The sequence below is a fragment of the Mustelus asterias genome, chromosome 5 (genome assembly GCF_964213995.1).
Source record: "Mustelus asterias chromosome 5, sMusAst1.hap1.1, whole genome shotgun sequence".
NCBI lineage: Eukaryota > Metazoa > Chordata > Chondrichthyes > Carcharhiniformes > Triakidae > Mustelus > Mustelus asterias.
In genome coordinates, this window is record NC_135805.1 from 76,611,304 (window position 1) to 76,636,455 (window position 25,152).

Genomic DNA, 25,152 nt, shown 5'->3' on the forward strand with positions numbered 1-25,152 from the left:
CAAGGCTGCCTTTGTTTTAACTACTAGAGAGACTAGATGTAGAATTGTCTAATTGGCAGTCTTCAGAGTTACTCCTGCAGACTGCACCAAAATGGAGCAGCTGTGTTTTTTTTAAGCTGTATTTGTGAGACCAAGTGGAGCCTTCATGTTTCTCTTAATGCTCCTCTTGACCCAACAAACATTGACCTGCAGTATACCCAACATGTATCACTCCCTCTTCAAATTTAATCTTAAATTTAAAGATTGTCTTCTCAAGTCTACTGATCCCCTTTCCTGGGGTGAATTGTTTTCAGAAAGTGCCTGTTAATGAATTTGTTATTAAAAGAAAACACACTCATGATTTTACCCATTCATTGCATTTAACTTCCTTCAACTACTTAATCCATGATAAAAACAAGCATTGTATTCCTAACCCCATTTCAAGCAGTTGGAGCTGTCACTCAAACTGTGAACTGACAGTCACCTCACTCTGATGATGATGATAGGTTGTGAAATAGTTATGCAGCACAAATCCTATAATGTTAGTCCTCAGGCTCTTATCAACCAAGTGAGATAGCAAACATCAATTTATTTTTAAATTGCAGTGTTTTCAAAAAAAGAAGGGCAGGACATTTGAATGCCTTGACAGCTTGTCATTTCCTTTGACAGCTTGTCATTTCCTTTGACAGCTTGTCATTTCCTTTGACAACTTGACAATTCCAATGAGCTTGATATTTCCCTTGACAGCTTGAAAGTTGCAACAAGCTTGGCAGATCCACTGAGTTTATTCACTTTTTACAAACATTCATGAACAGCCCGGAAAAGGCATTTGGCCTCTCCCACAGAGCACCTGACCTCTCAAAAAGGGCAATGCACCTCTCAAAATGATGTTCCTGGACCAACCAAAAACGGTACCCCACCTCTCCAAAAAGGTACCCCATCTCTCCAAAGATCCCTAGCAGTTTTAGACCTCTTTCCTGTAAATTCTAAAACTCACAAGTTGTGTTTTGGACATCCCACTAATGAAAATTGGATCTAATTGAAGGCAGCTCATCTGTAATCCACAGATGTGCAAACTACAACCTGGCCATGTTGCCCCAAGCACTCCACCCCAACCTACCAAAAACGCTGGAAGTTTTGGAGCATGACTTCTGGATGCAGGCCTCTGGCAGCGTTTTGTTTAAGCTGGAAACCCTCCCAGTCTGTGCAAAAATTCAGGCCTCCGGGTCTACTCATGGTATACGCAGGGATTGTACTTGGGTCATTGTCCCCAAGCTTAAACACCTTGCACCTTTCTCACAATAGAACAATTTGGGTGGGATTTTCCAGCTGCGCTCACCCCAACACCCCAAAATTGCAAAACCCCGTCCTAGGTCAACGGATCTTTGCATGGTCTGCCCCTTCACCTGCTTTGATTTCCATGGTGGGTGGGACGGGAAAATTCCCCCCACTGTGCCTTCCTTTGATCTCGAACAATCAAACCACTCAGGCCCACTGTCAGACAGACTGCTGCACAGGACATTTATCCGATATTTAAACATACAGTCCCAAAATAATATAATCTTATAAACCTCATCATTGTAACAAATGTAGGTAAACTTTGGATTCTCATATATCTAAGCAAAGTGGTTAAAAGAAACCTAACTAAGCAAGGATCCGTTGCACCCAGCTTGTGTGTAGGAGGAATTAAAAATTGCTTCAGAGAGGGTTCAGAGGAGATTTATAAGGATGCCACCAGGAATGGTGAACATCAGTTCTAAGAAAAGATTGAATAGGCTGGAGCTGTTTTCCTTTGTAACTGAGAAAGCTGAGGTGATATTTCATTGAGACGTATAATATTATGAGGAGCAAAGATGGGAAGAGGCTAGTTCCATTAACAAAGAGGTCAGTAACCATGGAGCAACGGTTTAAAGTAAGGGGAAATTATTTTTACCCAGAGGACGGTCAGGAACTGAAAGGTGGTAGAAATGGAAACCTTCATCTCTGGGACCTAGCTTTAAAGTGCCGCAACTCACAGGGTCACGGACGAAGAGCTGTAAAGGGCGATTCAGCTGGACACCTCATTTTTGGCCAGTGCAGACATGAATGGCCAAAGTGACATCCTTCTATGCCACAGACACTCTGGCCGGGATTTTATGACCTCGCTCGGGCGAGGCTTGTAAATCCCGCCCGAGGCCAATGGAGAATTCTGTTCTGCGAGCCTCGCCTGCCCCGATTCTGGGGTGGGCGAGCGCTAAAATTCTGGCTTCTGTGTAAAAGCACGAGAAAATAAGTTAATGGGATGGAATGATTAAACATAATCCTTACATTGTTCACCATTTCATTTTCTCATAGCCTACTCTTCATTTTCATTCTGACAGTAATTACTTTCTTATCTCTTCTTCTTCCTATATTGGAAAGATCATTGTACATTGGCTATTGAAGCCTGCCCCCCAAGAAATAAATTTCACTTGAATTAAATTTAATTTTATTCTGCAATACCCAGTCTTTAATTATCTCTTTAATTTGTAAACTGCAACAGTAATTGATCATCTCTTTTACAACAAAAAGGTTCAGAAGAAATGGTACAGTTTCCGTGCGTGCACTAGATGGTCCAAGGGCAAGCATCATGCCAGCCACCTATAGCGCAGTATCACCTGAAGGCTATACAATTCTTGATGTGGATGAAAATGCTTACCTGTTTGTTGGTGGTCTAACAGGAGAAGTGAAGGTATGGTATGATATTTATTCAAATAAATCATTGTTTGATCTATCATATTAATAATACAGCAGAAATATCATCAAGTATCAATTTACATAAATAATCAGTTCCATAAGTATCGGTATATTTGTTTCAAAATCTATTTTTTTCACAATTACATAACTAGATCATTTAATGAGCAGTAAGGAAGGAGAAGAAATTGCATCGATCTGGCACTTTCCACGACATTAATAATGTAGGAACATGGCAACTAAATCATACAGAGCGACATCTTCTTTACTGGGTTACTGGCCGGGATAGGATGCTCTGTCAGAGGGTCAGTGCAGACTCGATGGACCGAATGGCCTCCTTTTGCATTGTACAGATTCTAAGAACCAAGAAGAACATTGACAAAACCAGCAATTTTATAATGACTACATAATCCATTGTAGCCATATTGTTCAAGGAATAAATGTTGGTCAGGATAGTGGGGAAAACTCACCTCTTCCTCAAAATCCGACCATGTGATCACTTACAACCAGCTGAGGGTACAGACAGGGCCTTGGTTCAACACCTGAAAGCAGCAGCTCCAATAATGTAGTACTCCCTCAGTCCTACATTGGAGTGTCACAACTGACACTATTCTACTTCAGGTCTTTAAGAATTAATATTCTTGAATGTTATTGACCGTTCGCTTGTGTTGCTTCATGGAGCACTGGTGCTTGGATTTGTGAACATTTGTGGTATGATGCTGATTGGAAGCCAAGCATTTCTCTATTGGAAAGGGAAAATAGAGGGAAGGCATTGGAAGAATCCAAACTAAAGTCACCTCTGGATCACTGTTATGTTGCCTCATAGCCAACTTTGCAAAGCAGTATTGATGGATGTGTAGTTGCAGGTCTACCACCAATCAATCCGATGCATGGCACAGGAGACAAGGGAAGATCAGAAAAATAATTGAAAATGAAGGGAAGTCTTTCATGCAATTCAGGCTATTTTCCACCACTTGTGTTTGTGTTCACAAATAGAAGCAATTTCCATCAGCAGACACATTATCAGAGAAAACATACAATGCTCACCAAATTCTCCCAGGTCCTTCATAGAAAAATTGTGAAAAATAACTTTGCCGGAACAATGTACGTGGTATAAAACTACCATTTCAAAAGTGTTTATTTTAGGTTTTTTTGTCTTCTTGCTTCTGTGTAATATGTCAGCATAATATTTACTATCAGTTAGAACTGATACAAGTCCACATGGAACTAACATACATTTTTCAGGAAGTGTTTCTTGCAGAGTTGAGGTGCAGATCAAGCATGATCTAATTAAATGACAGAAGAGTCCTGAGGGGTTGAATGGCTAATTCCTTTTCCGCTGTAAACCCATAAGTGAAAAAAACACTGAAATGTTATGTAAAAATATGCTATATAAAATGCCTGCAAAAACTTGAGAGATTAATAATAGGCTCTTGAAGCACTTAAATATAATACAAGATAGGTAGATATTAGTACCAAATATATTGAGTACAGTCCATCTTGAAAGGTATGGCTGATTCTTATTTTGCCTGACCTGCTAAGACTTGGGGAAGATCGTTACATGCAGCCATTTGAGGATTAGCAGAAGTGACACTTAATGCCATAGTCACCTCTCTGCACTTTGCCTGGATAGTTTCTTTGGATGGTCCACTCCACTGCATCTCAAACAGGTCCTCCCTTCTCTAACTGATAGAGGCAAGCAGCATTTTGACCAATTCTTCTGAAAGTGTGGAGGATCTCGGGCCTACAGATGAACTTTCATGTAATTTTTCTAATTAGCCATTCTGCTTACCACAAAAGTAAAATTGTTGGTAATGATACCTGATACTTGAAGGTGTTCAAGTATTAAATCTGGAGGACTGTGTCGTTTCACATACCTCAATGCCAAGCTTCTGTTTGGAGACAGTTTTACTGATGGGGCATGTCTTTCTTTCTCGAGTTGATTTGACATCTATTTGCTTTAGCATCATAAAGGAAAATAATAACTTATGCATCAGTTGGACGTGTCTTACATATTGTTCTGCTTCTACGTAGTCTCTGCATGTAACTGGAATCACAGTTTACAGGCTGGCAAAACACAAGCGATATAATCGATTACATCAGTATTGTAATTATAGCTCTTTTTCTCTAATCCTTTAAGAAATCAGATGTGGTCAAGACAACCACTTTCTCTGGCTGCATGGGAGAAACTTCCTTGGATCGTAAACCTATTGGATTGTGGAATTATAGAGACAGACAGGGAGAATGCAAAGGCTGTGTTGTGAGGTATGTACTCCAACCTTTCATTGGTAAAGTTTCTAGTCCCAAATATCACTGCAATCTATTCCATTTAGAATTGGGATAAAGAATTCTGTGATTTTGTATTCCTGATGAGTTTCTCCAACTAGAAGACAATAGCATAATGGTATTATTGCTGGATCCCACCAGGGCAGTTGGGGAATTTAAATACAATTAATAAATCTGAAATAAAAGATTTGTCTCATGAAATCTTGGTAGTCATGAAAGTATTGGATTGTAATTGAAAACCCATCCAGTACACTGATGTATCTGTTTTCTATGTGACTTCAGATCCACAGCAATGGAGTTCGCTCTTAACTGCTTCTGAAATGACCTAACAAACGACTCAGTTCAAGGGCAATAAGGATTTGGGCATTAACTGCACACCTTATCTGAATGAGAGTATAAAATACAGGGACCTCTGGGTGCTGCTTATCTGCTCGAGTGCAGAGAATGTGGAGCTGGGAATTTGGTGAATGAGGGATTTCAATGTAGAGGGAAACTATAAATTAATAAAGAAAAATAAATTTAATGAATAAAATTCTTTGTTTCCCTCTCTTTAAAGCCCACAACCCACTGACACTGAAGGCACTGTACAGTTTGATGGTGAAGGTTATGCAGCTGTGGGTCGACCAACTCGCTGGAATCCAAATGTGTCAGCAATTGTATTCAAATTCAGGACTTTTACATCAGATGCACTACTCATGTACCTTGCCACAAAGGATCTGGTAAATGCAGTGTCAATAAATTGAAAGCAAACTATTTTTTCAGTCTCATGCCTGAGCAGAAATCCATTGATTAATTTTTGCCTATTTTTAAATGTTGCTAAATTTTAATAGAGAGATTTCATGAGCGTTGAACTGGCTGACGGACGGATAAAGGTTAGTTATGACCTTGGCTCAGGTGCAGTTAATGTCACCAGTAGAGGACGCCACAATGATGGGAAATGGAAATCTTTCACATTATCAAGAATTCTGAAACAAGGTGTGCTTTTTACAGTAATATTTTCACTGCACAAAAGTATTCTGATTACATTTGATAATTAATCAAATACTTTCTATGTTGGCAGCAAACATTTCCATACGTGATATAATAAACAATAAAGAAGAAAGCCTGGTCGTAATTTCCCCAGGAACAAACTTTGGTCTTAATCTGAAAGCTGATGAGAAGATATATTTTGGTGGCTTGCCTATATTACAAAATTTAAGGTACATCTTTCTGCAGTAATACATTTTTTATGACAAGTGGTACATATTCTTGTTTTCTGAAATAGAAAAAAATTGTGCTTTTTAAGTTTGTGACAAGTATATACATACCCAGTACATATAAAAACATAGAAAATGGGAACAAGATTAGGTCATTCAGCCCTTTGAGCCTGCTCTACCATTCAATATAATCATAGCTGATCCTCCATCTCAATGCCATATTCCTACACTCTCCCCATATACCATGACATATTTAGAGTCTAGAAATCTATCTATTTCCTTCTAAAGTATATTCAGTGATATAACATTCACAGCCTTTGTGGTAGAGAATTCCATTGGTTCACCACTCTCTATTAAGAAGTTTCTCCTCGTCTCAGTCTTAAATGACTTACCCCGTATCCTGAGACTGTGACCCCTTGTTCTAGACTCACCAGCCAGAGGAAACAGCATCCCTGCATCCAGTCTGTCCAGCCCTGTCAGAGCTTTATACATTTCAATGAGATCACCTCTCATTCTTCTAAACTCCAGTGAGTACAGGCCGAGTCAATTCAATCTCTCCTCATCCGATGATCCTGCCATCCCAGGAATTAGTCTGGTGAACCCTTGCTGAACTCCCTCTATGGCAAGTATATCATTTCTGAGGTAAGGAGACCAAAACTGCACACACTACACCAAGTGTGGTCTCACGCAAGGCCCTGTACAGCCACAGTAAGATATCCGAGCTCCTGTACTTGGGTCCTCATGCAATGAAGGCCAACATACCATTTACCTTCTTAGCTGCTTGTTGTACCTGCATGCTTGCTTTCAGTGATAGGTTTACTCGGACACCCAGGTCCTCGTGTACATCAGCATTTTCCTACCTATCACCTTCCTAATGAAGTAGATAACTTCACGTTTATCCATGTTGTACTACATCCACCATGTATTTGCCCATTCACTCAACTTGTCTAAATTACCTTGAAGCCTCTTAATATCCTCCTCACCACTCCTGTCTGTTAACCAACTCTCAGCCAGTATATTATCCCCAATCCATGTGTGCTTTAGTTTTGCACACTGACCTCTTATGTGGAACTTTATCAAAAGATTTCAGAAAATCCAAATACATCATATCCACTGGTTCTCCCTTATCTATTCTGCTAGTTACATCCTCAAAAAGCTCCAGTACGTTGGTCAAACCCAATTTCTCTTTGATAAATACATGTTGACTGTCTAATCATGTTGATATTTTCTAAGTGTTTTTACCCCATCCTTTATAATAGAATATAGCATTTTCCTAACTACTGATGTTAGGCTAACCATTCTGAAATTCCCTGTTTTCTCCTTTTTCCCTTTTTTAAATAGCGGGGTTACATTTGCCACCCTCCAATCTGCCAGGATTGTTCCAGAATCTTCAGAATTTTGGAAGAGGAGAGCCAACAGACCCAGTATTTCCATGGCCATCTTCTTTAGTACCCTGGGATGTAGGTTATCAGGCCCTTGGGATTTATCAGCTTTCATTCCATCGATTTCTCTCACACTAATTTCTTTCCATTGTTCCTTCTCACTAGACCCTCGGTTCCCTAACATTTCTGGGAAGTTATTTGTGTCTTCCTCCATGAAGGTAGAACTAAAGTAATTGTTTAATTGCTCTGCCATTTCCTTGTTCTCTGAGGCTGGCACGGTGGTACAGTGGGTAGCACTGCTGCCTCACAGTGCCAAGGACCTGGGTTTGAATCCTGGCTTGGGTCACTGTCTGTGCGGAGTCTGCATATTCTCCTCGTGTCTGCATGGGTTTCTCCCGGGTGCACCGGTTTCCTCCCACATTCCGAAAGACGTGCTGGTTAGGTGCATTGGCCATGCTACATTCTCCCTCAGTGTACCCGAACAAGCACCAGAGTGTGGCGCCAAGGGGATTTTCACAGTAACTTCATTGCAGTGTTAATCTAAGCCGACTTGTGACACTGATAAGTAACTTAAACTTAAATTATAAATTCTGTTTTGGACTGTAAAGGACCTACATTTATCTTTACTAATCTATTTCTTTTTACTTACTTGTAGAAACTTTTACAGTCCACTTTTATGTTCCTTGCAACTTTACTCTCGTACTCCATTTTCCCCGTTAATCAATTTCTTGGTCCTCCTTTGCTGAATTCTAAACTTCTCCCAAACCTCAGGTTTGCTATTTTTTCCAGCAACTTTATACGACTTCTGTTTGGATCTAATAATTTATTTTTAAGTAATGGATGGGTTTCTTTTCTTTTTGTGTTTTTGTGCCAGAAAGGAATGTTTAAATAATATATACACTTGATATTATGGCAATCTAATAGTTACAGTACTGGGTTAATAACCCAGGGATCATGAGTTTAAATGCCACCTGGCTAAATCTGCTCATTTATGGCCTGACATCATGGGCGGAATTTTACGAGAACATTTCTAAGTATCCAGCTAGCGTGAAAATGGGAAAGTTGCAGACCCATTTTTTGGGTAAGTTTTTACGCCCAATCTTGTGCACATCGTGCATTAAAAAATGGACTCGTCTGTTTCTAGCATCTCCAGGCAGTGAGCGGGGCTTAATTCAGCAATCAGCAGCAGAGGGAGCCATTGCGCATGTGCAGACCTCTGTGTCTGCACATGCACAATTCCAACAGCAGAGGGAGCTATTGCGTATCTGCTGACCTCTGTGGTTGCGCATGTGTAACTCCAACAGCTTAATTGTTAAACTTCTTACTGTGTTTACCCCAGTCCAACGCCGACATTTCCACATCATAGGTTAGAGATTAGCAGGGTAAGTATGTGGGGTTACGGGGATAGGGCCCAGGTGGGATTGTTGTTGATGCAGACTCGATGGACCGAATGGCCTCCTCCCGTACTGTAAGGACTCTGTAATTGAGCGCCGGGCTCACTTATGCCATATAAATCAACAATATACAATATTGAAATAATTTATTCAGCCTCTCGCTGGAAATGGATGAGCGACTGACCTTGCTGGAAATCTGATTCTGATAAGATCGGGAGAGCCAAGAAATCGGGCACGGTTCTGATTTCTCGGCTCTCGCACAATTTTACCGGCTCACTCCGCCCATCGATGGGCAAAACAAACTAGTATAATTCCACCTCGTGTTAGAGAAGACCAGATAGGCCCTCTCTCTCCATTCCGTCAAGGGCAACTGTCAAACCTATCTCATAGTCTCAGAAGTTAGAGTCCATTTGGAAAACCAGATGGGGAAGGATAGGACAACCTCAATCTTTGCACTTTTAAGAGCACTTATTTGCAGAGATACACATTACAAATGTGCATCTCCTAACCCAACCACTGCAGCACGAATGAATCCCCAGTTGATGCACACCACTTGCAAGCAATCTAATATCATTAATACAGTTAACAGATTTCTTCCTCTCTTTAAATAAAAGTTAGTTTATATGTACAATCAAAATCTCAAAACAAATTTAATGAAAGACCTCAATATTCTGTTCAAAGCATTACATTGTGAGATATCCTGCTGCTGACTTGTAAAATTACCTCAGTTAGTTTAATTCCAAAATCTAGTGATGAGAGCATAAAATGTTGGAAACACTCAGCATCTGTCGAGAAAGAAAAACATAGGAGTAGCATTTCAGGACGACAACCTTTCGTCAGAATCCTTTCCATCAGTTCTGATGAAAGATTATCGGATCTGAATTGCTGACCTGATATTTCCCTTTTCATGGATGCTACCTCACCTGCTGAATGTTTCCAGAACTTTCTCTTTTTATTTCAGATTTTCAGCTCTGCAGTGCTTTGCTTTATCCAGCAACCAAGTGGCATTAGTGCTACTTAGATTTCCTCCAAGTTAAATTCGAGCAATTGAGACAGTTGGAGAAATAACCTTTCACAGAGTTTAAATATGCAACTTTCAAATTTACCAAGAAATTATGTTGGCAGAATCCGTGGAATTGTATGTTATCAGGTGGCCATTTCTCCTGACACAGTAGTGTATGATATGGTGTTAAAGAGGGAGGAAAATAATCCAAATTGTAAAGATACTTGTTTGGATTATATTCTCATGAAAAAAACTTATTCTCTGAGACACCTGTGTAATGAATATTTGAAACAATGGTAAATTTATCTTGTTTATGGGGGTATATTAGTGGAGCAATCTTGCGTTGAGTGTCTTGTGCAAATCACTCGCTTTATGTAAAAGTATTCTCCAAAACAAAAATTAGGTTGATTCCAACTGCTTGACTATTAAAAAAGGTGAATGAAAAAAAATCATTGATTAATCTTGTAGAATAACAAAAATTATGAAAAACCTTTGTTTCCAAAAGACTATAGAATAAACTCATCACATTTTAGGATACAAAAGCAAAATAGCGCAGATGCTGGAAATCTGAAATAGTAAAAAAAATGAGAACTCAAGAAAAACCGAGCAAGACCTATGGAGAAAGGTCTGATGAAAGGTCACAGATCTGAAAACTTAACTCTCTTTCACTCTCTACAGATGCTGCTGGGTATTTCCAGCACCTTCAGTTTATATTTCAGGAAATTTTGATTTTCTAATAACTATTTAGAAATCATATTAACATAATCGTTTTGTTTTCCTTTTGCACTTTTTTGAATCCAGTATGAAGGCCAGGTAAGGAGTGTTTCAGTGCATGTTTTTTTCAGTGCATCATGTTGATATTTGCAATTGAGGCGCTTGATTTTTTTGCAATTGCTGTTCTTCACTTCTTGTGAAGCTCGTATTTCACATCCTTTATGCCATAGGTTGCAAGCTTTATGCCTGCTAGCCAGTCAAACTGCTTATTGCTGTTGCACTCTGGCAAACAATGCAAATCAAATGTTGTAATGTGCAGTATGCTTGTGCAAAACACACTGATGCTATTTTTAAATGACTCATTGCTATTCAGGAAGAAAGTGTGGTCTGGTTATTGAGTACTGATAAAATTTGCCCACCCGTTCTAATAAGGTGGTATGTGCATAATGCACTGAGGATATTTACAGAACACACAGGTATAAGTTCCAATTTTAGTTTGTAATCTATAAACCAGAAATTGAGAAAAGATTAGCTACAGTTGAATGTGTGGCACATTGCAAGATATGATCCTGAATTTGGTATCACGAAAGAGAGGTGGCATATTATTGACTTCTTATAGATTGCTTCAGAACTTCAAATGAATTGTTTGTTTATTGATCCATTCAAAGATGAGAGTTTAATCTGAGGAGTGATTTCTGATTTTGAGATAAGATATAGGGGCCAGTAATACAATAATTATTGGTGATATCTCGAAGACAGTGCATTACACATTGGAATTTTCCCATCTCGCCTGCCACAGGAATCATAGCGGGTGGGACACAGATCACGCAAAGGTCCATTGACCTTGGGCGGAATTTTCCAACCTTGGGGTGAGCATGGCCCGAAAATCCTGCCCATTGTGTGTCCTAATGCCACCTTGGTTCTTTTGTCATTCACCTTAAATCGGTGTTCTTTATAACGTTTCTGCCAGTGGGAACTACTTTTCATGTCTACTCTGTCCAGACTCCTCATGATTTTAAACATTTCTATCATTATCTCCTCTTAAGATTCAGCAGGAATTCAATGATTCTAAGGGAATGGCCCTCATTTCTTCATTCTGTCCGCGTAACTGAAATCTATATTCCTGGTTTGCACTCTAAAACTTTCACATCCTCACAGGTGTTGTTCCCAGAATGGGACACAGTACTCCAATTGAGGTCAAACCAATGTTTCATAAACACTATAACTTCCTTGCTTTTGTACTCTATGCCTCTATGATCCCTCATTAACCACTATCTCAATTTGTTCTGGCATTTTCAATTATTTGTGCACATATGCCTCCAGATCCCTCTGCACCTACACCCACTCCTTTATTTTATGTTGCTTCCCCTCATTCTTCCCACCAAATTGTCACACTTTATACCATGTCAGGGCAGATAACCATAAGCTTGGTCAAAAAAGTAGGTTTTAAGAAGGACAGGGAGGCAGAGAAGTTCAGGAGGGCTTTTGAGAGCTTCAAGTCAAGCAGCTGAAGGCACGACCACTGGTGGTAAATACCTTCTGCTCCTTCTGGTCCATAAGGAAACCCAGTAATATATCTTTGTACTTTCCTTGTTGGACCTCTTGTGACAAACACTCTGGGTTTGCCAAGGGGGAAGCCATCACTGTTGTCCCATACAATGTTTTAACTAAAATTACAGATCGGGTCCTAATGACTACCATCAGTTTTTTTTTGAGATGACCCAAGTGCCTTTCTTGTAGGTGTCCCCCTCGCCTGCTCAAAAGAACAGGTTAAGATCAAGACATGGCAGAAAGGTATTGGAATTAGAGAGGGTAAGTGGCTTAACTCCATGGTAACTGATATCTGATTGGTTTCCATTTGGTGGAAGAGTTCAAATTGGTGCCTTTGGTTCATCAGGGAAGCTGTGAGACATCATACAGTCTTCTGCAGCAGAACATAGACTCTGAAGGAGCAATCCTTGAAGGGGTTCTATCAAGGTGTCAGCTATTTTGAATTTTCCTGCCTCTCAGCTCTTCCAAACAACAGCAGGAGATATCTTTCAGATCACTCAGCTGAATCATGCAGATAACAGATGCATTGTTTTCCCGGACCAGTGATTTAATTAACTTCTCATGGAAACCGGCCAACAGAGAAAGCAGATCTGTACTTTTACCATCTGCCTTCCACCATCACCAGTTCTCCCAACAAAAAACAGAATATTATCATTGGCACACATAGACCCCTCACTCACTATGGAACAGAAAAGGGTTCCAATTGCTTAATATACTGCTATGAGCTTAGGTACAAAATCACACAAGTTAATGTCCGCCACCCTGGTTGTTGTCAGGATTCTTTTTTGCAGCAGAAATGCGTGGAGTTGTCATTATTCAAAGGGCAGGAAGAACTGATTTTATTCTTTTGTGGGATTTGAGCATCATTGACAAGGCAAGCATTTGTTGCCCAATAAATTGCCCTTAAGAAGGTGATGGTGAGCTGCCACCATGAACTGCTGTAGTCCACCTGGTGTAGGGACACCCACACTACTGTTATGGAGGGAATTCCAGGATTTTGGTGCAGTGACAATGGAGGAACGTCAATATAATTCCAAGTTAGGATGATGGAATGGCTGTTTGGATATCAAGACTGAGCTTATGATCCCTTTGAAACATTCTTGCAGAAGACAAAATAAATATATAGTGAAGCACATGCAACTACTCAGGTTGTGGTTGAGCAAACTATCATGATGTTAAAGTAAACTATCTGATGTATTGACTAATCAAGAGACTGTTTGTAGCAGAGCCTGTCTAAGGTATCTAAAATTATTGTAAACTGCTGTGCCTTATGCCACTTCTTCTCAGAAAGGGATATTTCTATAGAGCAGGTTGAAGAAGAGAGCTAGCTTCAACCAAGAGAACAATGAACAGGAACAAGAAGCGATGTCCCCAGAAGGAAATTACATAAAATGTACAGTGCATAAGCAAGCCATTCAGCCCCATTAGTCCACTTGTATGCCGATGCTCCACAGGACCCTCCTCCAATCCCTTTCTATTCAGCCCTATCAGCAAAGCCTTCTATTCATTTTTCCTCCATGTGTTTATCAAACTTTCCCTTAAATAAGTCTACGCTATTTGCCTCAACTGCTTCTTGTGGATTAAGTTCCACATTTTCACCCACCTTTGGATAAAGAAGTTTCTCCTGAACTCCCTATTGGATTTAGTAGTAACCATACCATATTGACTCAGCAAAAGACTTAAGTCAGCATTTAATGGAGACATGCGTGTACCAGCCATGGCACAATAATCACCTGCATGTGTGCCCAATATCTTATTAAAATGCGGGATTCCTGCAAAACATTCAACCTTACATCAAGAGTTGCAAATAACTGTTCACTTGTCCATAAGAATTGTAATCGCTCCATCCTAAAGGAATCTCACGACATATTAGCAGAGCTGTTAAATCATATTTCATTCATCATAACAATGAATCTTCTATTTGTAACCAAGCGCTCCTTCTAAATGTTCCCACAGTGGGTTAAAGAAGTAAGGAGAAGTATTTTTTGTCAGTTTAATGTTATATTAATATCTCTTTTACCACCAGTGAACATTATTTCAGTAAGGTGTATACAATTTTAGAAAAAGCGCTGACAAACTTAAATTGACAAAATTCTTTTCTATGTTACAGGCCTGAAGTCAATTTAAAGAAATATAGTGGCTGCCTCAGAGATATAGAAATTTCACAGTCGCCATATAATTTGTTGAGTGGTGCAGATTATCTGGGATTAACAAAAGGCTGCATATTGGAGGTTTGCTATCTAAAGCTTTATGATATTGTACATTTTATAGCAACTTGCTTTGTTTTTAAAACATTGGATTTTGACACAATACAATACATACTCATGTTTTTGAGGTTGTCTCAGTGTTTTGCATGATGTTCACTACTGTGCTGTTCTTGGCAGAATGTCTACACTGTTAGCTTCCATAAACCTGGATTTGTTGAGCTTCAGCCACACTCACTGAACATTGGTACAGAAATATCTCTTTCCTTCAGTACGAAAAATGAGACTGGAATGATACTTTATGGAAGTGGAAAAGCTCCAGCTCAACTCAGGAGGAAACGCCGCCAAACTGGACAGGTGTTGCTGACTATAAATTATTTTGTTGTATTGGTCGCTTTTACAAGTTTTGGGTAGTTATTTTGTGCTCCTCAGCATTTAATATTTACATATTGAAGCAGTGTAAATAATAGACATGTGAAGTACTAAGTATGTTAATTATTTGTTATGTTATTCTCATTAAGTATACAGAATTTTAAAACATTCTCATCTTCTGTTCGGTATCTGTTATTCATTATTTTCAAAGACATCTAACTTCCAGTGGTATCCCTATAACCAAGAAAACCAACAAATAATTTGCTGTAGGAGATTATGTTTTGTATCATGTTTATTTTAAAATGCTCTTTATTATAAGCAATGGATCACTGCCAATAATGTCAACGTGATCTGCACTGTAAGTTTGTGCTTGAACTTTGTGATTTATACAAACAGGTATATTATGCAGTTTTCCTAAACAGAGGACGTTTGGAAGTACATATTGCTACTGGAACGCGGGAACATCGGCGCGTCACAATCAAACCAGAATCTGGAGTGTTCAATGATGGAAAGGAACATAGTGTTAGACTGCAAAGATCTAAAGGGTATGATGGTTTCTAAATGATTTACCCGTGCCTCAGACTGAATTTTCACATTCTATTGTGCGTATTGATATCTTCACTGTTAACAAACGTTTGTAAATTCATCCAGTGAGCTTGCCATTGAAATTTAGCAGGCTAGTCAAGTAATGTGCTTTGTATAAATTAATTACTGTTAAATTTGGATAAAATGAGAGGACAGTGCTTAGATCTTGCTTTCTCTCCTCATGTGCAGTTTGCAGTGTGAACGTTGAACAGAAACCCCATTTGATTTAAACTCCCTGATGCTAATCCTTATTTCTCTGATGCTGGAGATTCTGAGGTCACTAACCACCAGAGTACTATGCACCCATAGCTGCCCCAGCTGACAACTATGTGCCCCACTGCCGTCCCAGTTCACTAGTGTACCTGCAATGCTGTCCAGCTGACTGCTAAGAACCCCCAATTAAGTCCCAACTGCCTACAATGTGCCATAATGTTGTGCTGGCAGTTTGCTATGTACTGTAGTGCTGTCCTAGGTGATTATCATGTCCCCCTCATGCTCCCCTGCCTGATTATTATGTGTCCGTCCTTGATTTCACTGCAGCAACTAAAACTGAACTTGGCAGCTATCTGGGGAGGACATAGTTAACACATTTATAAACCTGAGAAAATCTTCCTCCTCATTTGTATTAAGTTAACATAATCCCTCATGTACAATTTTTGTTGGAATATACCGTTCTGCATGTATTTTAACTATTTTTACTGTCTTGTATTTTAAAGTCTTAAATATGCCGATAACATGAGGTTCTTTCTGTTGTCAGGTTGCTCGTAGTGCAAGTGAATGAAGAAAGAGCTCAAAGACAACGGCTACCCAGTGATCTTCCTCTCAACATTAAAAGGCTGTTTGTAGGAGGTGTTCCTGTCTCATTCCAAGTCAGTCAGTTAAGAAGTATCATGCATTTTGAAGGATGTATATGGAACTTAGTGATTAATTCAGTGTAAGTAAGACTCCAAAGAAAAATATAATTTGGAGAAAGGGAAAAATTAACAGGGTTATTTCTAAATCAGCCACTCCAAGTCAGTGCGTGTTACAAAAGAACGTAGTTGAACATGAAACCAAGTTAAGAATTCAGGGCAGACATCCATACATTTTCATTCATTAAAACTGGAGAGAAAGTCACAGGCAGTGGGCTCATGATTTCCTAGCATGTGATATTTTAAACTGCTCAAGTGGTAAATTACCCTTATAACAAAATCCTGAAATTAATTGAATGGAGCACATTTCTCTATGGAGATTGACTTAGCAATTCCTGTGCCCATTAATGTAATGTATTAATTCTCTTTGTAAAATGTTTGCTTTCATGTTAAATTATTTTATCCATTGAATATACTTCCACCAATATAGTCTCAGCTGTAGTTTGCTTTCACCACACACATCATGCTGAATTACATGCTAATGTTACAATGTCAACAGTAAGATTACCAGAGCAACTTTGCAGAAGAATGTCAATTTTAAAACACTTGGACTGAATTTTCATCGTTTATTTGTACACCTGCCATAACTCTGGCAGAAGAGCTGCAGAAATTCCACAAAAGGTGGAGACAGTGATTGCTGTGTTTCATAATTTCCACAGCTATTCCATCAAAGTTACAGCCAATGAGTGAGAAAACTCTAAAGAACTTCATCCCTTTTTAATTCTGCTCAAGCTGCCGCCCCTAATTTCTCCTGTTCTTTAGAGTCAATGGGTGGATTTTCTAGCCCTTTCCACCAGCGGTCCAGCCAAGAGTGACCCCCCTGCAGTGGGTTCCCTGGTGGTGGGCAGGCAAGCCACGCAAAACGCTGTAGACATCAGCGGGACTGGAAGATCCTGCTGGAAGCTGATGGATCTGTCGCTGGAAAACACGCCACAAGGGGGCGTCCCACCCTTATATCTATTTTTATCTATATCTAATCTGTCATCATTTATTATTTTTTCCTGGAAAAAAAACTTTAAAACCTTTGTTTATTTTGTCTTTTCCCCCACTACCCTTCGAATTCGTAATAAGTTTGTGTTGGTTGAAAACTATACAGTTACTAATCCAGGGAGAAGTTAAGATATTGAATGAAACCTGCGGGAGGGGGTTCACTGTCACTGGGACCGGACAATCCCACCGGCTTGAACGGCCGAAGAATTCCCCCCCCCCCCCCCCGATGTCTTATTATCTGGCTCTCCAGAGATGCTGCCAGACCTGCAGAGTATTTTAAGCATTTTCTGATTTCATTTCATGTTCCTTTATAAATAATTGTTCATTTCTTACAGTGCTGCATGTAGTAGGATTTACATTAGTCATGCAATTATTCTTCCATGTATTTGCTACCTTTTTTAGACCACTGGATTTTGCCCAACCAGTATCTTTTGAGCATGCAGAGATTGGAAGATGCCCGACCCTAAAACATTCAAAACCACCTCCTGATGAGGAGACTGAGACAGCTGAAATCACAGTCAAACCTATCACTGAATCGAAAATAATTCCTACTCCTGCTCCTGTAAGTTTCTTCTTTTTCCAAATTAGCATAAATTGTATGAAGCATTAATGAAAGTTCCGCTCACTTCTAAATCAAAGAGAATTGATTGATCATATTTGAACTTAACAGGTAATCTCATGAATTTATGCTTTCTTGATAGCAGCATATTAAGTGCAAATAGAGATGAACTCAGCCCATTAAAACGTCTGAAAATCATGCTGTCTGCATACAAGTTTCAGGAATTGCATCGACGAAGTCAAGGCTCCTGACTGGCATCAGGAACCCTAAAGTTCCCCTGTAATGATGCCTTTCTGGGAGGTCAAATTCAAAAAATGCTGCTTTAACTCTGGAAATCAATAATATAAATCACACAGTGCTTGATATAATGGAGCCTCAAGTCTCAATTATAATGGCAAATATTTTCTAATTTAGTCATTGGCACCAACTGAAAATTCTCACAGATCACAAGACAAAAGACTATTTTTTAACAGGTTATAAAAATTGCTTATACTATTGCGAATTGCCTCTTTATACTGCTATTGTATATCAATTGCAACCAAAATATTTATGTCCGTAAAATACCACATTTTATTTCCTCTGCAGCATGAGTGGCCAATGAAACATTTATTTAACTATTATCAGTTAAATGACTTCATAGAAGCAAAAGTATGATGTGGGACATTTATGGCATAACATTGGTGGAAATGTGTTTGGGTTCCTAATATTGTATTTTTCACAGACAAATTGGCAGCTACTTTCTCTGTTATCACCATCTACCATCAGGATTTGTTGGGGGATCATAAACATTTTGAGGAGATTGGAAAAATAGGAAAAACACACTGGACATATTAACATCCCTTTCTTATTGGTTTAAACTGCCTACTTTTGTAAAATGTAGGGTAATTACAATTGCCTAAATCGGTTTGGTCATGCTCTCCTGACCTCGCCCTCAGGATCCTCCTGAATAGCTCAGTTGCCAGTGGAAGTGCAACATTTGGAGTTAGGAGTGGTTGCAGCGCATTTAAGGGGAAGTTGAATGAACAAATGAGAAAAAAACAAATTGAAGATTATGCTGTTAGGGTTAGATGAGCGATAGGAGGAAACTTGCGTGGAGCATAAAGATAAAGTCACTATCATAGTCCCAGATGATAGGCTGCTCTCCCCTTTGAGAGGGAGAGCTGACTGGTGGTGATTTTAACCTGAGGGTCACCTCACCTCAGGAGAGGGGCAAGATTGAGAAGGCAGGGCCTTCATGAATAACCTCAGCCGGTACGGGAATTGAACCCATGCTATTGCTATTACTCAGCATCACAAACCAGCCGTCCAGCCAACTGAGCTAAACTGATCCTCAATGGGAGACAACATCACAGGGCTTGTCCAGGATTTGAACCCGGGACCTCTTTCAAGCTTGTAGATGGCAGCACCCAAAGCAAAAATCATACCCTTAACCCAGTGAGCCACCACTAAGCATACACCAGCATGGTCTGGTTGGGCTGAATCATTTTTTTCTGCGGGCTTTTATTTGTAGTTCAGCATTTTTGAATAATAATAACATGGATTATCAAATTTAAAATATATTGAGCTTATTGAGACCATTATAATTTGCGTTTTCAATATTTTCAGTTATACATTAGTTACTAACGCAAGAGTCCAGCATCAGAATGTTATTTTAATGGAGCTCAATTGAATTTATTATTATCAATAAGGCTTCTGATATGTGCAGCATTAACAGCATTTTAAAATCCTTTACTGGAATTGGCTGACATATGATCTTATTCTTTGCCTCGATCGCTAACATTCTTTACTTGCATTTGCTGCTTCTTAGGATGTGCATCTCTCTGAACTGCGGAACAGCAAGCTTGCTACTGACCATGGCTCCATTCTGGTACCTTTTGTCATCCAGTAATTGTGTTTAAACAGATTTCATAATCTCTAGGAAATGTTCATGTGACCTTCTATCCTCCATTCCTTAAAAATCATTGTTCTGAAACAAGTTCTCTTTAATCATTTAACAAAATGTCCAAACATTGAAGCCTTCGTTTTAAAAAGAAAGGTCAATTTGGACTTTTACTGGTTCATTACAGAAAAATCTAAAATCACTTTCAACAGGTAGGAAAGCATTCAGAATGAAAGGGAACGGCTTTTCGTTCCTTGCACTACGTCAAATAGATTGGAGTAAAATAGAATGTTTACATGTTTTTATATAATGATTGGCCGTGGAATGATACAGTATATAGGTGGCCATATGCTTTGAAAGGGTTATCCAGTTCATCCCGCTCCTTGCACTTTGCTGTGCAAGATTTTCCCCTTACTTTTTGGAAGTTATTATTGAAGTTGCTTCCATCACTCTTTCAGACAATGCATTCCAAATCATAACAACTCACTGTGTAAAAAAAATCACCTAATCTTTTCTTTGATTCTTTTGCCAATTATCTTAAATCTCTGGTTACCTACATTTCTGCCAGTGGTTAGAATCTTCCCAGTCCCACAGAGATACATTTAAAGGCAAGACCAATTTGCAAATGAGGGTGTATTTCCTCCTCCAGGAAATCATGCCTGGACGATGGAAGTGACTACCCATTCATCAGCAGCAGAAGCCAATAATTAGCAATTAGCAGAACAATGGGGAATGAGGAGGACTCTGTCAGGATCTTCCCAGCTTCAGAGCAGCCTCCCACTGATTGTTGAACCCTGCAGCTCTATGGAGGTGAACGCCTGGCTACAGGCCAGGTGGACATTGAAGGGTGGACGCCATACCCTAATAATGGGGCCATGGGCAGGCATGGCAACTGCCACGGCCCCTATGATTCCTCCAGAAGGATTCCCCTCTGCTTCTACTGTCTTCACCCTTCATCATGCATGAAATTATTGCTCATCTCCCATGGCATCTCCTTGTTGAGAAGCCCTCATGCTCTCCTGCCTGAGGAGCATACACCTCTCCCAGTTGCTGTCTGCCTTCCAAAGCTGCAGGTCTTCTGAATGGGTCTACAGTCTCAGGAAATCTCTGGGCTTATGTGACCTGCAAACCATTGAAGATGGGCCCCAAATTTGTTCCCCATGAAAGAATATTTTTAAAAGCGGTAAAATTCCACCCAGCATTTTCTCTATTGAAACCCTTCATGATTTTCAATTATATTATATCTCCCCTGAACCTTCGCTGCTCTAAGGAGATAAACCTCAGCTTCTCTAGTTGTTCAACATAATTGAAGTCCCACATCCCTGCTGCCATTGTAGTAACTTCCATCTGCACCATCTCTGAGGCCTTAAAATCATGCCTGAAGTGTGATGCCCTGTACTCTAGCTAGGGTCAAACTAGTGATTTCTGAAAGTTTAGCCAGAGGTGGCATCAAAACAGGACAATGTATTACTTATACAGGGAAATCATGGTAAAACAAATAAAAACAGAATAGTTTTGCTTCTATTCCAAGTACACTAATGTAATTATCATTTATAAATAGTCACAGAAAGAAGATTCAAATCACAGACTTTTTTTAATAATAACATTTGTAGGCAAACTTAAAAGTTCTCCACCTAGCCTTTCCAATGTTTCGAACTGACGTGATTCTTTAGCATTTTTGATTGACATAACTATGCATGATTTTATAACCTTTGATCTTTCCACAGCTCAACTTAACAAACAACTGATAGAAATATGACTTGGTGTTTTCATATACCACCCTGGTACCAGGAACCACAAAAAATACCTTATGCTAAAAGAGACCAAAATATAACTGCAGCAGTGTCCTTGCTATCCATCAGAATGGAAGGCCTCCCCTTGGTAGATTTAGGAAATTAGTAAATACTTGAGAAGTTCTAAACTTTATACAACACACTTGGCAAAGGAATAGTACAATTTACAAAAAAAAACTTGCGTAGTTTTTAAGAAAATGAAATGCAAATGAAAGAAGTTGCTCATGTGATCGGGTCTCGAGGAAGGTTTCTTTCTGTGAAAATTCTGACAGATAATTTGGTGGGTAGATAATGTGAGATGGATAATGGGGTTTTCAATGGAGCTTGATAAAATTGGATCGTTATATTTTTAATGTTCAACCATGCTACTCAGTTATAGCATTGTATAACTTGTGGAGTTGACTGAGATTTTTCCAAAACACTTTCCGTGTTTTGTCAATGGTCTGTTTATATTTTAGTGATGATACGTTACTGTTGTCTGAATCTTGAATCTTTATTTTTGCTGATTTATCGGTAGAATGCATGTGCTGTGGACTCACCCCCAGTTGCACTGCTGAGAGCGAAGCGCTTTGGACTCTCCAGAAATAGTCATGTTGCCATGGAGTTTGATGATACCAAAGTCAAAACTAGGTAACAATTGAAATTTTACACAATATCAGCATTGTGTGATAGTCTATTCTATTTGACGCCCAAGGTTGAATGATAAGTCAGAGCACACCCTTCATTTTTGCACATTTTAAAAATATTTATCTTGGCGTGAAACATACTAATGCATATAATTGCTGGTAATATACTGGTTAATACAGAGAGAACAAGAGGGTCAACTTCTATGGGAAGAATTAGATTATTGAATGTAATTGAGGAACATATCACAATGACTTTTTCAACTTCTGATTTTTGTTTATTATGCTTGGAAATTTGTTTTTAGAGTAAATAAGACTTGTTTCTGTACCAATTCGTTGGATACATAACAAATAATAATGTTAGATAAAATAAGATGTCCTGTTGCTTAAATATTACATTACTTTGTATCTTGTTACAGATATAGCTTTACCATGTTGACGTAAGTTGAATTGCCACAATTTGAAATATTTGACACATTCGATGTTGTAACATTTTTTTACAAAACAACAAAAATTATGGTTGATATTCTCCCAAAAATTCCATGTCCCCACTATGAGTGAAAACGGGAGTAACTCCCACTGGTTTTTCTAGCGGGATTTTCAGAATGATTCTCCAACATAGAAATCATAGAAATCATAGAAACCCTACAGCACAGAAAGAGGCCATTCGGCCCATCGAGTCTGCACCGACCACAATCCCACCCAGGCCCTACCCCCATATCCCTACATATTTTACCCGCTAATCCCTCTAATCTACACACCCCAGGACACTAAGGGGCAATTTTTAGCATGGCCAATCAACCTAACCCGCACATTTTTGGACTGTGGGAGGAAACCGGAGCACCCGGAGGAAACCCACGCAGACACGAGGAGAACGTGCAAACTCCACACAGACAGTGACCCAAGCCGGGAATCGAACCCAGGTCCCTGGAGCTGTGAAGCAGCAGTGCTAACCACTGTGCTACCGTGCCACTCTGAGCATTGCAGAGTGCATCAGTGTGATTCGCTCTGAAAATCAGGGGACGTGCCTATACCCACTGGAGAGGCCGGCAGCATAGCGCTGAGCGGGCCACTGCACATAAGCCGGTCTCTCAGCACTGAGATCGGTGCATGCACAGTGGCTCCTCACTGCCGGCCTTCCAATTGCTCGCCAGCCTGATCGCCCCGACACCTCCACCTTGACAGCCCCAATTGCCATCCTCCGTCCCTCTGCCCATGATCCCAATTGCAGAGTGGCAGCGGGGCCTCCCCAGTAGGCTCCATACCCTCTGGCCCTGTACCTTTGGCACAGCCTGATGCCCAGTGGGCAGTGCCAAGGTGCCCTTTGGGCATTGCCAGTTTCTCCCTTGGGCAGTGCCTGGGGGGGCCAGGCTGGCATTGCCCAGGGGGCAACGCTCTTACCCCCGACTTCCTGGGGGGGGCCTCCATGGTCTTTGTTCTCTCCTGCGGAGTTGAGCTTCCTGTTCCCTTTTCGTGGGGAGCGGTAGTAAACCTCACTGGAGTGAACCACACGTGGCGGGGCGGGGGGCGGGCACTCAGGGAATGCAAATTCTGATTCCAGTACAGAGCTGATGATGCTAAACATCTTGGGCTGGCAGACATGCAGAGGCTGTGGTGCCCAGCGGGAAGCCCCCAAAACAGCTTCCATTGATCTCTCCCCGTCTATTGTGCCGCTAGATATTTTTGTCTTTGCATTATAGGGCACTTGTAGAAAGGGAAAGCTAGCAGTGAGTATCTGCTCTATTAATAAAACTCACTTGGTTTTATTTTCATTGAATTTAACAGGATAAATTCAATCGATTCTGATAGGGGTGTGCAATCCTCCTGGACAGTTTTTTCCTTTCTGCACTGTGCCTAGGTGATGCTTAAGGTCCATAAATATGAAATCAACCCCATTTTACATTGCAGTGGTAGCCTCCATTTACTTGTTATTAATTCAGTTCTGATTTAAACCTCCTCACAGAGATATGCAGTTTGAGGATTTGCTATTTTATACTTAACCTTTCAAATGAAAATTTATTAAAGGTTGCATTGCAAATGTGTGATGAAACCAATCAAGAAAATTAAGTTCTTGAATGGCGTTTAGTACTATGTTCATGATAAACCATTGGATGTTGATTAAAGCTTTTGACTTGTTTACAGGCTAATAATTGAGTTTGAAATTCAAACCAAAGCAGAATCTGGTCTGGTATTTTATATGGCCAGAATTAACCATGCAGACTTTGCAACAATTCAGATAAAAGATGGAATGGCTCATTTCAGCTATGACCTTGGAAGTGGAAATGCAAGTACAGCTGTTCAAAAGAAGATAAATGATGGTGAATGGCATAAGGTAATAAATACAAAATAAATTCCATTAACAATTTAATTAAGTGGAGTTCTATTACAATATGTATAAAGCATCAATGTCTTAAAAATGTATTGTGGTTGCACATGCCAAGGAATGGCACCGAGAGATGATGCCATGTACACAATGTTACATGACATTTCATCACGTGACAGAGCTAATTAAAGCAAATATAAGGAACCAACTTTTGGAATCAGCCACAAGAGGAAAAGTATTATGCAAGCGCAGGCAGCTTGCCTGACTGACCAGACGTCCCTTTCACTCCACCGACGCCCCCACCCCACCCCACAACATGTCTCCTTCCCAGAGATGTCAAATCACATATCAAGTCCCACTGTCACTGGATGGTAACCCTCCATTAGTACCTCAACCCCAATTGAGACCCTAAGTATTTGACTTCCGGCTGTATCCCTTCTACTCTCCCTCACTTTGCTTGGATAGGGAAAGAAAAATAAATGAAATCCATGAATTGCCTTTCCTTCTGTCTGTAATCGTTGTGGTTTATTTGAAAAGGTATATCACTACGTTTCTAAACCCCCGTTAGTATGTGGTCAATTTAAAAGTCACCAGCAACATACTTTAGTGGATTTAAACAGAAAGGATTATTTCTTCACACACTCCCCGAAAGGCCCACGCTACATCAGTCACACATCACATACTCAAGAAAGATAC

The 25,152-nt window shown here is 39.9% G+C and overlaps 1 protein-coding gene across 6 annotated transcripts in view; it reads left to right on the forward strand.

Moving 5' to 3' along the window:
• Positions 1 to 25,152, forward strand: part of lama2 (laminin, alpha 2) — a 359,403-nt gene that overhangs the window by 320,488 nt on the left and 13,763 nt on the right. For 3 of the 6 annotated variants that reach the window (XM_078212839.1, XM_078212842.1, XM_078212844.1), the window contains 13 exons: positions 2,530 to 2,689; positions 4,832 to 4,956; positions 5,534 to 5,696; positions 5,808 to 5,952; positions 6,038 to 6,176; positions 14,328 to 14,448; positions 14,602 to 14,778; positions 15,190 to 15,338; positions 16,136 to 16,312; positions 17,682 to 17,841; positions 19,646 to 19,705; positions 22,028 to 22,140; positions 24,276 to 24,465. In XM_078212839.1, coding sequence (XP_078068965.1) covers positions 2,530 to 2,689; positions 4,832 to 4,956; positions 5,534 to 5,696; positions 5,808 to 5,952; positions 6,038 to 6,176; positions 14,328 to 14,448; positions 14,602 to 14,778; positions 15,190 to 15,338; positions 16,136 to 16,312; positions 17,682 to 17,841; positions 19,646 to 19,705; positions 22,028 to 22,140; positions 24,276 to 24,465 — 1,879 coding nt within the window. Of the gene's footprint in view, positions 1 to 2,529; positions 2,690 to 4,831; positions 4,957 to 5,533; positions 5,697 to 5,807; positions 5,953 to 6,037; positions 6,177 to 10,753; positions 10,766 to 14,327; positions 14,449 to 14,601; positions 14,779 to 15,189; positions 15,339 to 16,135; positions 16,313 to 17,681; positions 17,842 to 19,645; positions 19,706 to 22,027; positions 22,141 to 24,275; positions 24,466 to 25,152 lie in introns of all 6 variants that reach the window. The other 3 variants (XM_078212838.1, XM_078212843.1, XM_078212841.1) reach the window with 3 other exon arrangements.